The sequence below is a fragment of the Ambystoma mexicanum genome, chromosome 9 (genome assembly GCF_040938575.1).
Source record: "Ambystoma mexicanum isolate Mex_15411 chromosome 9, UKY_AmexF1_1, whole genome shotgun sequence".
NCBI lineage: Eukaryota > Metazoa > Chordata > Amphibia > Caudata > Ambystomatidae > Ambystoma > Ambystoma mexicanum.
The window spans coordinates 248,417,289-248,433,493 of NC_090931.1; the positions used below are offsets into that span (position 1 = coordinate 248,417,289).

At 44.4% G+C, this 16,205-nt stretch overlaps 1 protein-coding gene across 1 annotated transcript in view; it reads right to left on the reverse strand.

Annotated features, from left to right (window-relative positions):
- The window catches only part of EI24 (EI24 autophagy associated transmembrane protein), a 512,064-nt gene that overhangs the window by 266,713 nt on the left and 229,146 nt on the right, over nt 1-16,205 (reverse strand). Inside the window, exon 9 of the mRNA XM_069614548.1 lies at nt 8,026-8,137. Within this exon, the coding sequence (XP_069470649.1) occupies nt 8,026-8,137 (112 nt within the window). The remainder of the gene's footprint in view (nt 1-8,025; nt 8,138-16,205) is intronic.

Genomic DNA, 16,205 nt, shown 5'->3' on the forward strand with positions numbered 1-16,205 from the left:
ATGGCATCCAATTTCTTTCCCTCGCCGTCCGGCGGGGAAGTCGACGTGGAGGCCGCACCCCCCCCCGCTTTCTTCCTGGCTGCCGCGGAGACGACGGAGTCCGGGGTAGGCTGCGCCCGGAGGCATAGGGGGGCCGAGTCCGGGACCCGGTACTTTTTCTCGTACCGGTCTCTTTTCGCTGGCGTCGTGGAAGGGTTCTTGAGGAGGGAAAGGCCCTCATCCCAAATGTCGTCCAACAGAGGCACTGCGAGGACCGTCTTCCTCTTGGTCTCGCGCCGTTGGTAAAGGAAGCCTTCCTTTTTCTTCTCCTCAGGGCAGAGTTGGAAAAGCTCGGATGCCCTGGCGATCATTGAGTGGAACGATCCAATCTCGTCGGGCGGAGAAGCCCTGGTGGGAGGCGACGACGGAAAATCCTCGTCGTATGCCTCGTCGTCCGTACCCGTCGCTGCCGTGTCAGTCCCCGTATCATCCCCTCGGGTGGACGGGGAGGAGGGCTGGACGGGGCGCGACGGTTGAAAAGGAGGCGGTGGATGGATCCTTCTTTTCTTGGTAGGGGGAACACCAGAAGGTCCCGGTTCTGGATCCCCCGACGGGAGAGGTTCCTCCGTCGGTAACGGTAGTCTCGTCCTTATCTCGGAGCATAAGGACTGTATAGCCAACAAAATGGCCGCTGAGTTGTCTTGCGGCGCTGGCAGAGGGGAATCCGACGGGCGAGCAGGGGCCCCGTCGGTATCCTCGACGATGTCGTCGTCGTCACCTGCGTCGGGGCCCATTCCGACGGGCTGGTCTTGTTCCACGCCTAGGCCGTGGCTTAAGACCTCGATCAGTTCCTCTTCTGAGGTTGAGGCCGAATCTACGACGACGCCCTGCCCCCCCTTCTTCCCCACGGAGGGTTTCACGGGGGTCCTATCGATGGGCACGAAAGAAGACTCCCTCCGAGGAGGCAGGGAGATTCTGGGCCCCGAGGCCGCCACCACTGGTGCAGCCTCCACAGGCTGGGCCAGGGCCGCCGCGACCGTTTCGATAGAGGGCTTGGTCGAATGGATCAAGGCCTTCACCACCTTAGGTGCGCTCACCGCCTTATCCTTGAGGGAGGGGGCACTGCCACGCTCCTCCTCTGCCTTAGAGCTCGACCGGGGTCTCTCCAGGAGCTTCGCCGGGTGCTCGGCCTTCCTCTTACCCGACCCAGAGCGTTGGCTCGTGGTTGATGGCGCCGGGGAGGGTGCGCCCTGCCTGGCGCCCGTAGAGCCCGACCGTTCGGCGCTCCCGGTGCCAGCGGACTCGCGGTGCTTGGCCTTATGTTGGGCCCCCGTCGCCGGGGCGCCCTCAAAGGTCTTAGAAGACCGCTCAGATTTCTTCTTCTTCTCGCCAGACGGGCTCTTACCCTCCAGCCAGCTGGCGAGACGTTGATGGCGGTCCTTCATGGTCCGTTCCGACATGTTGCCGCAAAACGCACAGTCCTTCTCCACGTGCGTCTTGTCCCCATGAAGGCAGTAAAGGCAGAAAGAGTGTTCGTCCTCCTTGAAGACGTTCTGCAGCTGGCATCCAGGGCAGGCCCTGAACAGCTTTCCGGGCGTCGAGCTTCCCTTCTCCTGGGCCATCTCCGAGACCGGGCCTGAGAAGCTTCTGGAGTCCTCCGAAGTGTAGCTCGACGAAATCTTCACCCTTGAGGGGCACAGATGAATCCGACACGGGTCCCCGTTGATCGGATGTAGGATCGGTGGAGCTTGAGGCTCTTTTGACCGAAAGAATCGAAGTTTTTGTGAAAAAGCGCGAAAAAATAGCACTAACGCTCGAGAGCAATAGCACGAGGATCCCAACACATGAACGTGCGGTAAAAATCTGAAGATGGCTGCCAGAGGCGGTGCTTAGGTAGAGGGCAGTCATTGGCTGTGGTCAGTATGACGCAGAGACCAGTGATTGGTTATTACTACGAAAGACAGATCAGAAACGAAACTGATACTGGTTTTTTCTTTACCGAGGATTCCCAGCCTGACGACGGGGAATATTCATGAGCATGTGAATCCATGCCAGACCCCATGCTGGAGAAATGGAGTGTTCTGCATGTTTATGTGAAATGGCAGCCAGGCGAGAAAGGAGAGGGTGAAGGGGAAAATGCATTCTACAATGACCACCCCCCACTCTCCCTACTGTTATGCAGTAGGCTTGGTGTGGCCTTCCAAGGCCGAAAAGGTCTGCAGAGTCTGGGACTTCATTCGACGGCCGTCCTCTCCACCGGCATCAATGAAGTAGTCAAAGTCGGTTTCGAGAAAGGACAGAAAGAGTAACTAATCTTAATTTTTCAATATTAAATGGTGTCAGCCGAATGAATTCTGCGATTAAGCGTCCGTCACGATGGAGGAAAAAAACAATCTGAGGGACCTCGACGCGTGAAGGACCATGGGTACAGTGGACGGCACACTTGGGATAGTATTACTGGCACGCCCTGTCGACGTCCCTTTTCGAGTTTCAAAAACAATAACTGTAATACTCTGCAGCTTCCACTAGATGTCGGCCTATGTACAGCATGTGATCTAAGCAGATTCCACAAGCCTCAGAAATATATAAAATTTTATCCCTTATGGAGAGTTCCTTAGAGCAAAAAGAGCCTGCAGTAAAGAATCAGAATATCAAACAGAAGCCAAACATATAGGCCGCAGATTTGTTGAACGTGGTAACAATAAGAAGGTGGTAACAGACTGTTATAAGGCTGAAATTATCAATAGATCAGAACTATTTAAAACATGCAAAACCAAAAGGAAGAAAAGATGAGATTTATCATAGGGTATAATCCTTAAGCTAGAAATTTCAAACGCATTATGAGTAAACAATGAAATGTCCTTACAGACCCTGATTTGAGACAAGTACTGGGAAAAACCCCTAATGTTACATATCGCAAGGCCCCCACTCTGAAAAACATACTCTCTCCTAGTATGGTCATTACTGAAACTAAGTCCTCCAGCCAATTTTTGAAATCTAACGTGGCAGGCTTTCGTAAATGTGCCAATTGCAAAATGTGTGATTTTGTATCTAAACAACCGTTTACTGGTCCCAATGGAATAGGATGGAAGCATAAATACAAAATGACATGCATCACTAAATTTGTGGTGTATGCCATCACATGTACGTGTGGTCTCCATTTTATTGGCTCAACCATAGGAGCTTTGAAGCTACGCATCTTGCAGCACTATAGAGCCATTAAGAATGGAGATGTTACCAATCCATTGACAGGACATTTTTTGGAGGAAATGTGAATGAAATTACATTTGTGGCTCTTGCTCATGTCCCAATACATAAGAGACTGGGTAACAGAGAACTTAAGTTAAGACAACTGGAGGCATCTTTGATTTGCAAATTTGACACTCGGAGACCCAATGGCTTAACATTGACCCAGAACTATTTGTGTTTTTACAGTAAATAGTTCTAATCTTTTGTGGGAAGTTAACCTATGAATGACTTAAGTGGCTACTATTAGTGGCCTATCTAATCAATTGAGGTGGCCTTTATGTCTAGACATCCTTCTGACATTAGAGATGAACTTGGTGTTGAGACCTAGCAGATTCTTACTTTTTGTATCTGTCTCAGTATATAATTAGGGGTTAAGATGCATGAGCATTTTTATCAACTATTCATCTATAGATGATGCTCCATTACTGCACTAGCACTTATGGTATTAATTATGTTGCTCTGAATTTGAATTCAATCTATATGCTGTTTTTTCATTAATATGTCGACGCACTTGCACCTTAGAAAGAGCACGCTGCCTCTAAACCAATCTATATGCTGCTTTCTAACATGTCGCTGGAGAGTTTGGCATTTTTAAAGAATTTCAGTTATGAACATGTCAACACACTTGCACTTTAGAAAAACTATGTAGCATTACATTTAATCAATATGCTGCTGTGTTATAATCAAGTTTCTGAATCATATTGCACTTGCACTTTAAAGAATTGCAGTCATGATCATGTTAAAGCATTTGTACTTTAGAAAGACCATGCTGCACTATATTTGATTTATATACGGTTGTATTATCTTCAAGTCTGTGAATTATATTGCACTTGCACTTTAAGAAGCCAGGAAATTTCCATCAAGTAGCACTGATCAAATGGCCAAGATTATGAGAGTGCACGACACTGAACGTCATTTTAAATTAGAAGAGCTGTCTGCGTTGCGCTTAGACCGATGGCCTCAATAAACACTCCAAATCTTGGGGCGTAATGGTTAGAGGTTTATCAAGTATGATGAACAACCATGTAACTATATAGCGCATTAGCGCTCAACAGCTACAAATTATACATGTTACAAACATTTTTTTAGTAAGGAATGGGAAACACGGTTATTGAGCTTTACGTTTACCTCCTTCCTCGCTTTATAGCCAATTATATGTTTGACCATCAATGGTAACCATTTCATTTCACTTTACCATTCGCCTATTAGGCGAATTAGCCAGCTAAACATGGTGGCATTATTTGCATCAATGTGAAGGTGAACAGATGTGGTCACATGACCTAGAAGAACAAGAGGAAGGGGAGGAGCCTAATGCTCGAGCCGTGTTTCTTCCTGTTTCATTTTAAATGATTTTTTTCACGAATGTGGAGGTAAATCAGCCGGAGGAAGCTTGGTGAACAAGCGGAACGCGTGGCGTACTTCCACCCTAAGGCGGTGAGTGTTTTCTAGACCTGTATGCCATGGGGAGGGACCATTGATTTTGTGCCTACCCTGATAATGCTTAATTGCATTTTTCGTTGGTTACGTGTCTTTTTATATTAAATAAAGACTATTTTTTTCACGAGATACTGGTATGGTCATGTGTGCAAGGTCTGTGTGGTCTGGTCTGTGCGACATATTGATGGGGAGTTTTTTTGTAGGGTTACAACTCTCCACCCTCGTGTGTTTTTACGAAATATATATATATATATATATATATATATATATATATATATATATATATATATATATATATATATATATATACACACACACACACACACACACTTATATACCCAGGCTTGTGGTTATTTATCCGATATAACATACATTACAATATGGGGGATGTCAACGTTTGAAGGATCTTGGGTACACTACACGTCACATTAGGGATAGTGTTACAGTCACACTGCTGTCGACGTCCCTTTTCGATTTTTGGGAAAATAAATGCAATACTGCACGATTACCACTGGATATCGGACTATAAGCACAGGATGTGATTTTAAGCAGATTCACAAGCTTCAGAAATAGGATTTATAAGTGATTCTTTTATTTATATATCGCTGATACCATTATCACTTTGGTGGCATTAGATAGTAATATCTGATTATATAGGATAACATGTAGTAGGATATAAGATTACACCATGAAACATGCAGATGTATTACAAAACTCTTGCGTGAGCTCAGAACACTAGGCTATGCTAATCTCCCCAGCCATCTTCCCCCTTCTCTTCTCCCATTCTTTACTCCCCTCTTTCCCATACAACATACTTGCGTCCAACCCATGAATCATTACTTATGGCATAACAGCAAGTTTGGTGCAGGCCATAGTAGGTAGTAACAGGCTGCCACCCATCGCGGGCTGTGTACCGCCACCACACAGTACGGCTCACAAAATGCACAAATTACAAATTCATCCTGGGTGCTAAGGGCCATTTCTTGAGGAAAGAAACAGGCATTGCAGAGTGTGCGATCAGAGTTTAAAAGCAAAAAAACTAGAAGGATGGCCACCATAAAAATAGCAGATTGACGCTACAGGGGAGACAACTTCCATTTCTATGGCACACAGTGATGGAGAAATGAAAGGGGAATGTCAGCACTGGTGCAGTTCTGCTGGTAGGTAAGTGATTAATTAGCAATTTGCAGGGGGAGGGGAAAGTAGGCATGAGAAGACAGGAGCAGCTTATTAGGATGCTCGAAACGTAGGGATGTACCAGCAGTTAAAGCCTGCAAACCAAGTATCCAGATTGGCTTATTGCCAACTGCCAGGTGCTAGGAGAATACAGAACATTGTGCATGCCTCAGTTGGAAAGTGGAACACATACATCAATGTAGGATTTTATTATTAGCACATTCTCTGTGTTTTACTTTTAAATCACAGGATGGCGGTGCATCATAGCAAAAGCTAATACGAGTACCTCTTGGGAGAAGGTCTGAACTAATCCCCATCCATAGGCCATATTAAGGTTCATTACCTGAATTAAGCAGATGATATGATCATCTGCAAGCTTACACCAATAGACCTACAGAGATCATTGGAACGTTTAAACTCTTATTTGTTGAATCTGGATCTTCACCTGAGTATTTCAAAATCAAACATTTTAAAATGAAATGTAGAAAGGTCGAAGAGGAAAACCTTCTCTTGTAAGGTTGAAGGTCAGACCCTAGAAGTGGTTGAACGTTGCAAGTCCTTGGGGAATTATATCCATGCAAGAAGTGTAAATATATTCTGTATAAGACTATTCTTCAACACACATTTTTAGCAGCCGCCGTCCAGTTACGTCAATTTGATTTGAAATTTGGCCGATATAAAACTGTAAAACTGGCAGAACTGAATAAGTAAACATTACTCGCACGTTGAATTTTTTTAGCTGTGACAACACGAAAAATAGATTGGTCTAAACTGGAAGCAGAGGTATGGAGGAAAGTACTTTCTTTTCCGTATTCAGTCCTTATTGCTGGCCTCAGACATGATATGGGCATGCTTTATTTTCAAGTGCAGGTTGATTGGAGGATTTTACAGATTTATGAACAAATACTTCCCCCTTCTCCACCTCCGCAGGCCTCCTTATACACCAAAATGTACGAAGTAATCGTAAAGAAAACAAACCCGTTACTGATAACCTGGCGTGACCATGGTCAGGATCTCCTTGGGAAGATACATTTCTGTGCTCAAGAATTGACTGCCAACCCAAGAAAAACAAAAGTTGTTTAACAGGGATTGGATTTTAAATAGGGAGGTTTTAATCATTTACAGTGGTTTTGAGGATCATTTTAACTGGTCGATCAAGGGCTATAATGTTTTAGCACCTTACTTATTGAAGCAGGCATCAAGTGAGTTTAAGAACTCAGTTTTGAGATTTAAATTGAATTTATATCCAACAAAGGAGGTTCTTGGAGACAGACTAAGAATGCCTAAAGACAGAAGGCTCTGTCGTTTCTGTTCTGGGAACAGTGAGACATTAAATCATGTATGTATCGAATGCTCTGGGTGTAGTTTGTGCTTAAGAATTTGAATGATTTGGGCGTGACTCGGTTGGGGCCTTGCCTATCTGACTGTGGATACATATTTTGAATGCCAATGAAGTATCTTTATTGAACGCTGTGCTGGAATTTCTTGATGTGATTTTAGGACTGTAATTGTTCTATCCTATAAGAGATTTTGTGTTCAATTGTATTGTATTTTAGCACTGTACTAAGAAGGCAAGTTATGTTCATGGTTACTAGTTTTTATGTGTGTGAAATGTGTTGTTTAAAAACTAAATCGCACAATAAATAAATAAATAGAAAACGCTAACAGAAATCAGAGCAGCCTCTAGGCAAGCTCATGCTGGCACATCAGTGGATTTGCCCGAATCCAAAAACTTGTTTTTATGACATACAACTTCTGATAAATAATGAAGTCCAGGAACTCGACACACCTCCCTATATTTTAGCTAGCCTAAATTGAAAGTCAAAGGGGTCTTTCTTTGAGGTGGGGAGATATCGCTGCTTTGGAATCTAGTAGGGATCATTTTGCCTATGGGTGTATACATACTTTTAATTTAGAGTGGGAACCATTGAATTGCTCATAGTACGGGGAACGCGTGAACACCCTTCCAATTGGTGAAATTGTCTGCAATACATCATGAATTCCCAGCTATTATGAATACCTTGATATCAACACATTTGGTTGATGAAGCTTTACTTTGGCTGTATACAATTGAAAATTAAACCTCCTAAGCAATATGCAGTAACATCAGGTCTTCAGGTCAGACATTTTGAGATTCAGCATTCTTCATGTGGATCAGAGATCAAGTGAGGAGATAGTCCTTACCTAATGATGTAAGAGGACTGCATTGCAGTGAGGAAGGCTAGTGGCAAGCCAAATCCAAAGTAATAGGGCCAGTTCCTCTCTATATTTGATAACCGTTGATGCATTTCAATTCCTGGTGAGGTAGAAGAACAGTATTCATTGGTCAAAAACAACAGAATCACATTCCAACAAGTAGCACAGATTTCCTATCCTCACAAATATTCATTAAGGAGAGCGAGAAACCACAAAAAGTCAAGGCTGATCTTCCATTCATCTCGTTTTATTAATGTAAAAAAACAAATATGCACATTCTTCACACCAGCTGATTTCATCAAAATACAGGGACTCCTTTACCATGAAACATGCAAATGATACTCCATTATTTCTTAAATTCAGCAGAAAACAGATATGGTGCTTACTTGTACACCCTAATTCTCCATACTTGGCATCTTCATTAAATACAAACACACTGAGGGTCTGATTCACAGAATGTTTTCCTGTGGCATTGCGCCATTATAAAACACTTCCATGAATCAGGGCGTAAGTATCTCTGCCCTCTCTTTTTAATAACTGAGAGCAAACACTTTTACAACAAAAGAAAAATGACATGTCATTTTTACATTTTCCAAGTAGTTTCGTGGAAGTTATTCCCTACCTTGGCCTTGTGATGTTGGCATCATGAAAGTAGACACAGACAACAGATTCAAAGTTGAACAATATGCTATTAAATGAAAGTCAGGATGAATGAAGGCCTAACTTGCCCTTCATGAAGGCGGAATTCTTTTTTTTTAAATTTTATTTGAAAAAAACTACAGTTTATACACAAGGAACACACTTTTGTTTCAAAAAGAACTCGTCTAAATCCACCAAGAACCAAAGAGAGTAAGGTCCACGGCAAGTTTCTTAACATTCACTCTCTCACTTCTTTACACTAAAAACTTCACAACTCATTGTGTTCATTCATTCCATAATCGCAAAACCATTCAAAAAGTCACGATTATGATGCGCTACAATAGACATCTACTTTCAAGATCATGTCCATGTAGTTCACAATTGCACAGACAAGTTTTATGTTGTTCCCAGAGATACTCCTTGTCCACCACTCATCCATATCTTTATCGAGTGGGGCAAACTTTCCAAGATGCATTGGTTGGCTGTCTGGGTGCATTCAATAAGCAGATGTTTAGAGGTTTCCACACACAATCCACAGAAGCGGCAAAGATTATCTTTTGTAGATGTGTCTTTCCTTAGCCAAAGTATTTCTTTTGTTTTCAGGATGTTTGTCCGAAAACTAAAAAATTGTTCGCGATGATGGAGAGATGGACAAGGCAATAGGTATCGTGCTTGATCATTTAATTTTTTAGGTTCACATCCCAAGAATTGTGTTGATTGCATTGTTTGGCGAGTTTCCTGATTCACAATCCAAGCCCAATTATCACATTTCTTTTTGGCGCATTGCGGGCGGTTTAGACTCTCTTGGTTATTTATATCAGCTGCCATCAAAAATGACAGTAGCTTGCGAAACCATAGGTTAAGTAGATTTTGGCCGTTAGGGGCATACTCGTTGGCGAAGATTTGGTGTGCCGGTGTCTTTAAAGCCATCTTGCGCATTGTCATAATATAATTCCAAACCACTCTGCTGTGCAATGAGTTTATGGCTAGTTCGTGTCTCAGTGTCGTCATTGATGTTGAAGGTGGAATTTCCCTACCTAAAGAAACGAAGTAACGTCAGTGTTAGTAAGTTCCACATAAACATCTGTCTGTGTCAAAATCCTATACTTGCCCTCCCAACTAATATAAACACATGTGTAGGGACATCAACCATAACTAAAATAGTGTTCAAAACAAAGTCCTGAGCTACTTCCAGTTCTGGCTTATTTGTCAGCCTTCTCTCTCAAAGGTCATTAAGTTCACCACAAAGTTCAATTTGTCCTCCTTTGAATGTTAGAGGAAATACAGTTTTATGAAAGTTAGTGTGCCCTTTCCCAGGTTCAACACAGTTCCAAGCTAACACAGTTTCAGGACAACAAAACTCAGGGTTCCCCTCCCGAAGCTTAATGTTGATATCAAAAGGAAATATTTTGAAGCTTTGAACCTTTGCTTTTGCTTTTACTTATTTCACTTAATTCAGTATATTTCATTCAGTTCGGTATTCAATAGACCTAACGTAATCGGTTTCATTCAATGCGGGACGTTGCTTTCACTCAGTTCATGCGCTTCGGTCATAATATATGGACTGTTATTATCTGCACTGCCTCTTTCGAGCACCCTGGGTGTTATAAGTGTCCTCAACACCCAGTCACAGCAGCTCCTTCACTTAGCTTCTTCCTCCCAAGGGACCGCCAAATAGCCGGGCGCTTCTCTTTGCATCCGCTGGCTAATAAATGGAGCTTTGCGCCTTTGGCTGCATGCAGCGCCTGCTGCTCGCCCGCCATGAGTGGGACCTGTAACCCACATTCCCATTCCAGTGGGATCCCAAGGGTTTCCTCTGGCGTCTCGGCTTCTCCTCTCCATCGTCTTCCACTATGGTTCTCCCGCTCGGATTCCGACTCTTGCTCCGACCCGTGCTCTCTGTTCTTCCTGTGGCCACGGTTTTTATACACCTGTGTTGGGCTAACAGGATAGAGGAGTTGTCAAGGGTATGCCTTGCCTGATCAAAATTAAATGAATTAGTGGGACATGCCTGAACTCCAGGCCTCTTCTTCGTCCCAGTATTGTCATACAGTTTAAATGGGGAGAGAAGTGGAACATATTTATAATTACCCATACAAGTCAGGAAAGGATCAGGGACACGGTGACTACCCTGAGGATAATGGGGATACTGAGATTTACATATCTCATCTCTACCCTTTCACTCCCTTTGTTTAACCTGTCTGATGTAATACTGGTGCCTACCCGTCTCAAAGATCATGGGACTAGAAAAACAATATCCCATAACCTTCTCTGGTATTGGGATTTGTTTGGAAAAAGATATGGAATACTGTGTCTCACCCAAAGGTATCCAACTTCCAATCCCAAAAGACCCTCTATCCGGGTGATGCTCCTTCGCTTGTCCACCCCCGGCGGTAGGATTCAAAAGTGATGGCCTTTCTCTGGTCACCTGCATAGAGGATCCAAAGGGAGTAGAAGTGAGAATAGCCTCAGGTTTCTCACAGCCTACATTACTGTCTAGAGTCTTGAAGCCAAAGCAGCTGCTCAAGAGGGGAAAAATAAATGTTGTACATATACATCAATCCTTTTTTTCAACCTTTACTTGTTTCATTCCTTTGGCCACATCTCAGTGGTAAGGAACAAACTTGCTATTCTATTCAGTGTTTACGCATATTGCTGGAAAATGAAAAAGAACTTATTCGTAAATCCTAGGTCTCCATCATGGGCATCTTCATTAAATTCATAAACCTCCCTTCCTTCCTTCCAGAGTCTCTAGGAAAAAGGAAGGACAATGAAAAGAGAATCCTTTGTCAGCAATACATGACAAATAAACTCAGTTCCACTGCATTGCTTGATGTGATGCTGAAACAGGGTGACTGCCCACATCTTTTCATATTTAACAGACTGTTTCCTTGTATTTTCTTTTTTGTCATTGCTTTCTCTCATCAGTCTTGGTGAACGCGCCGAGCCCGGTCACAGCCAATGAAGCAACAGATGACTTGCGACCATACACATGTTCACTGTTTCTTTTATTTTGTATAACTAAAGCAAGGAAATGGTTTTGACTGAGCCCACAAGACAGGGCTAGGCTCATAACTACCAATCTGCCTGCCTTGGAACTCAGCCCTCCCCCCTCTCTTCCTCTAGTTCAAGACTGCCTCCTCTGCACCCGACAGCCACTTCCAGTCTCTGGGGTGTACAGAGGCATGCATGTATTTCTTGACCTTCGCAGTGTCTTTCTGTCGTTTCTGAAGTCATTCGGGCCACACGTTGGCCCACATGGACACTTCTTACCAGACACCTCCACATCAGGTAACTTTTGGTTTTCCAACCGCTTTCAGTTATTGGGCAACTTTGAAGCTAGTTAGTAGGCTGGGGTTCGGGGGCTCCATCAGTTTTCCCTTGGGATTATTACAGAAGCTTTGGGTTTATTGAACTTTTAGAACACGCTTAATATCGAGGACCAGTGTCTAATCGCGGGACCGGGATTCAAACCTGTGTTGCTCTGAGTTGTCTTGCTTCCCAGGTTGCCTCAGAGCTATCCTCCTGGCTGCATGCTAGATTAAACCCGTTTTATCACCCAGCCACCCCCTAGCATAGCCTGTGCTTTAAGCCCTTTACTTACCCTCTCTTCTCCTACCCCCCCCACTTCAAGAATTCTCGATCCGCCCAGATTGTGGAGGTTTTTCCAGACTTGGCCAGCCTTCCTGGGTTCACCTTTTATCTCGCCCCTCTAAGAGATTTACTTCACTCGTTTGCTCTCTGAGCTTTGCTGTAGCTCACCTCCTCACCACTTATGACTGACCCTCTTCTTTCTTCCTTTCCTTCTTGCTGTTCTCCTACTGTCCTGCTTTCTCTTCCCTCTTGTATTCCTCCACCTTTCCTACGGTCTACTTCACTTTCTCCTTACTATTTATATTCCATTGCTGTTCTTCCTCCTTTTCCTTCTCTACATCTTCATCCTTTTCCCCTTCTCTTGCTCTACTTCCCTGCTCTGCATCTTTCTGTCTTTCTTTTTTGTTTCTTCTCCCCTTCACATCCTTGCCACTCAGTCATGCTCTACTCTTCACCCGTTCCTCCAATACCTCTGTGTTTTGCCTTCTAAAACCCACTCTTCCCTGTTGTTGTGGAGTGTTTTTAGAGTTGCATTGGCCCAGGACCGATAAGTGTGAAACTGAAGTCAGCTGCATATGTGTTCCGAGTGGGCATGATGATTGTAGTTCATTCAGCACTTTATCAATCTCCTCATAGCTAACAGTTATTGCATGATGCTCTGCCACGCGTCTCTGCTTGCTGGGTGATAAAGTGGTAGTTGTCTATTTAGAATTTAGCCAACCCATTCCCTGATGGGGCTGGCGGGTCCCCTAGCTGCAGTTCCTCCCCACTTCATATCTTATTCTGACACCCCAGGGACTCTCTTGGAGGTGAGTGGTGCCCGGGAATTACACATGCACAAAATGCACAAAAGGTCTGGATTGTTCAATATTTATGACCCGGCTCGCAGACTCTTGTGGATGTGGGTCCACAAGCACCAGACTCCTGTGTTGCATAGCCCCTAACGCCTTAAACATTTCGGGTGAAAGCAGGCTTTGTGGGAATGTAGGGGTCTGTTTGCAGGCAAGGCTATTGATGGGGTGGGGAAACTAGGGGATCCCCATATACTGCCGCTGTGGCGTGCATAATGGAACGGGTGGTGGTCGCAAGCCCTCGGGTCCATCCCGCTCCCATCGTCTCTCCTCATGTCTGTGAGACGGTCTGCTCCATTTCTACCTGAATTGTAAGGGAACATTACAAGGACAAATGGACTGGAAGATGGACTCTGAGAAGGCTAAAGCAGCCCCAGGTCTAAGATGATCTCAGCTTTGATGTAATCATGAACCTTTTATGACATTTGATAACTGTTCACCTGGAGGGAACCAAGGAAGGCAAACATAGTTTGGGTTTAACAGTCAAAAGTTAAACATTGTTTGAGAGTCCTGCTGCTGCCCAGATATCAATCATAGAAAGAGCTTGAATTCTTCTACTGAGTTGCCTGTGGTACTATTTGGAGGTGGTCAGCGAGTGGCTTACTTTCTACCGTCTCATTTTTTAGATGAACAGAAGTGCAGCCAGTGCCTCAAGGGGAAGGTAGAGCTTCAATGTGGAACGCCCATTTAGGACCACTTGGGGCACCAATTTAATTGTTTTTTCTCTTGTCTGTGGAACAGTATAGTGACCACAACATTTATCCACAAAATCCTTGACTTTGTAGGTTCCATCATGAGGATCTCTTGGTAAACAACCTAGACTGCCTTCTAATCATACAATTTTTTGGCCAAGGCCTGGAATGCTTGGGGGTTGTCCCTTGTCCTCCCTTCTCATGGGTTAAGCCATCTATTTACAGAAGCTAACCACATAGAATACCATAACCAGGGCTGAATTATGAGGGCTTCCTTACCATCACACATTGACAGAGTGGCCATCAAATGGTGTTAAAAAAGGAGCACAAGGGGGCTGTACTTCGCTCCTATCTGCTGCAAATGACTGTTGGCAAACAAGAGACATGCTAACAGGAGACCACAACTTCTTCTCAGGGACTTTACATAATGGGCAAGCATGCTACCAGTCCAGTGGTAAAACAGAATTTCATTTTTGGGGGTTCTGGGGTCCCCATATGGCCCCTGGCACAGGGGTGCTTTTTAAGCACCCTATTTTGGCGGCGCTGGAATGGTTTTATCAAAGGTTTTAGGGTGTGTTCTGGGCTTCTCCCAGGTTCTGCTTTTTAGCTGCTGGACATTTTGGTGGGCCACGCATTGCTGCTGGGATGGTCTCAGAGCTGTTTTACTGGTGATTTTGAGTTCTTACACCTTGGTGTCACACATTTGTTGAAAGCTACCGTCGCCTGCAAGGGTATTGAGAGTCAATTGCTCCCTGGCTGTCCTGGGGTGCCCTGCTCTAGTCTCTGCCGTGGGATCGTTTCTAGATGGGCGGCCACCTTCCTTTGTCCATCGAGCTGCTGAAACATCCTACCTTTCTGGAGTCGGCCTCACTCTTACTGCCGCTTCAGGCTTGAGGGTCTGAATCATCGTCAGGGCACCATTGTTCATTTCCATCATCGGGGTCATCCTTGGCCCAGTGTTCATGTTCCTGTAAACCACACTTGAAAAGAGGAGTTGTACTCACTGGATTGTTTTGGGTTTCCTGAACAGAATTTATGGGAACCATCACTGCAAGAACCTATCTCTATGCAATGGATTGGAGGTTTATTCCCAATACTTACCCTCAGGAGTGCTAGCGGTGCACACTGAAGCGTTTTGCAGGAAGGCTATAACCACATTATCCCGGTCACATCCATTGGGGCAGATTCCTGCTGTGCTGCGTCTCTTCTCAGGGCTTATGGTTCTCAGCCCTATGCCTAAATCTCTTCTTTAAGGTCTCCTCCTACATACCCGAATGCTGGTTCCCACCATATCCACACCTCTGGGTAGAACTGAGGCTTATTCTGAGAACAGAGAGTCCCAGAGCGCCTTACAAGGTTCAAAGACTGAACAGGTGGGACATGAAAATGAAGTTACAAAATTACCTGCATTTCCCTTATTCATATGGATTGCCTACTGACTTTAACCTTTTTATTTCTTTGGGGAACATCAGACTAACCTAAAACTCCATCAAAGCTACTCAAGGGGAACTTATCTGCCCCTGGACATTTTCCTGCATCCATCTTGGGTCCCGTGAGTTTTGGTCAAAGACTTTAATTTTACCTTGGATCTTTGATTCTATATGCATTTCTAAAGTTTTGTATTTCCCCTTTTACTCAACAGCTAACTACAGCAGTATAAAAAATGTAATTGGGGAACAATTACCTAGTCTAGTTGGCTTCTGGGGTCCGGTTAACAGGTCCTCAGGGTTAAGCAGTGTCTGCTCTATCACTGTGATACTCACAGCAGTGGCTCCCATGCCTTTGATAAAGATACCTCTCAGATAAGGAAGAGTATTTGTATAAATCTCATCCACGACTTCCAAATTATGTTTCCCGACGTAAAGGAACACCAAAACCTTTTCTGAAGGGACGCCTATGGGCTCCTTCAGTCTGGAAGGACAGGCTGCCCACCTGTACTGCCCCAAGGATGTGCCTTACAATCCGGGTGGAACCCCTTCAGTGAGTAGTAGTATTTCGAGGTTTCCAACACCATTTAGAACTGTGGCAGTCTTTGGCTCCAACACCACTGTGTGAGTTACAACTCTTATGGGGCACTTCTTCCAGTGACCTACCCACCCACCATTTGGTGACCTTCAGGAACAGACTTTTATAGGGCTATTTGCAATGCTCCTTGTGGTTCTGTGGAGGCCCTGGTCCCTTGTTTTTTTAGGGTGCTGGAGAGGATACTTAGTATCCCCTTTGTCTAGCTACTCATGTAAAATGTTTATGTTACCCTTTCCTCACTGAATGGCTGGTGGCAGTGGTTTACTTTTAACTACCATTGTGTGTTTTTCCTGCGGCCTGCGTTCGCAGCCACAGTAAAGTACACATGGGTGCCATTTTTGTCAAAATGGCCCGGTCTTTTTCCGCC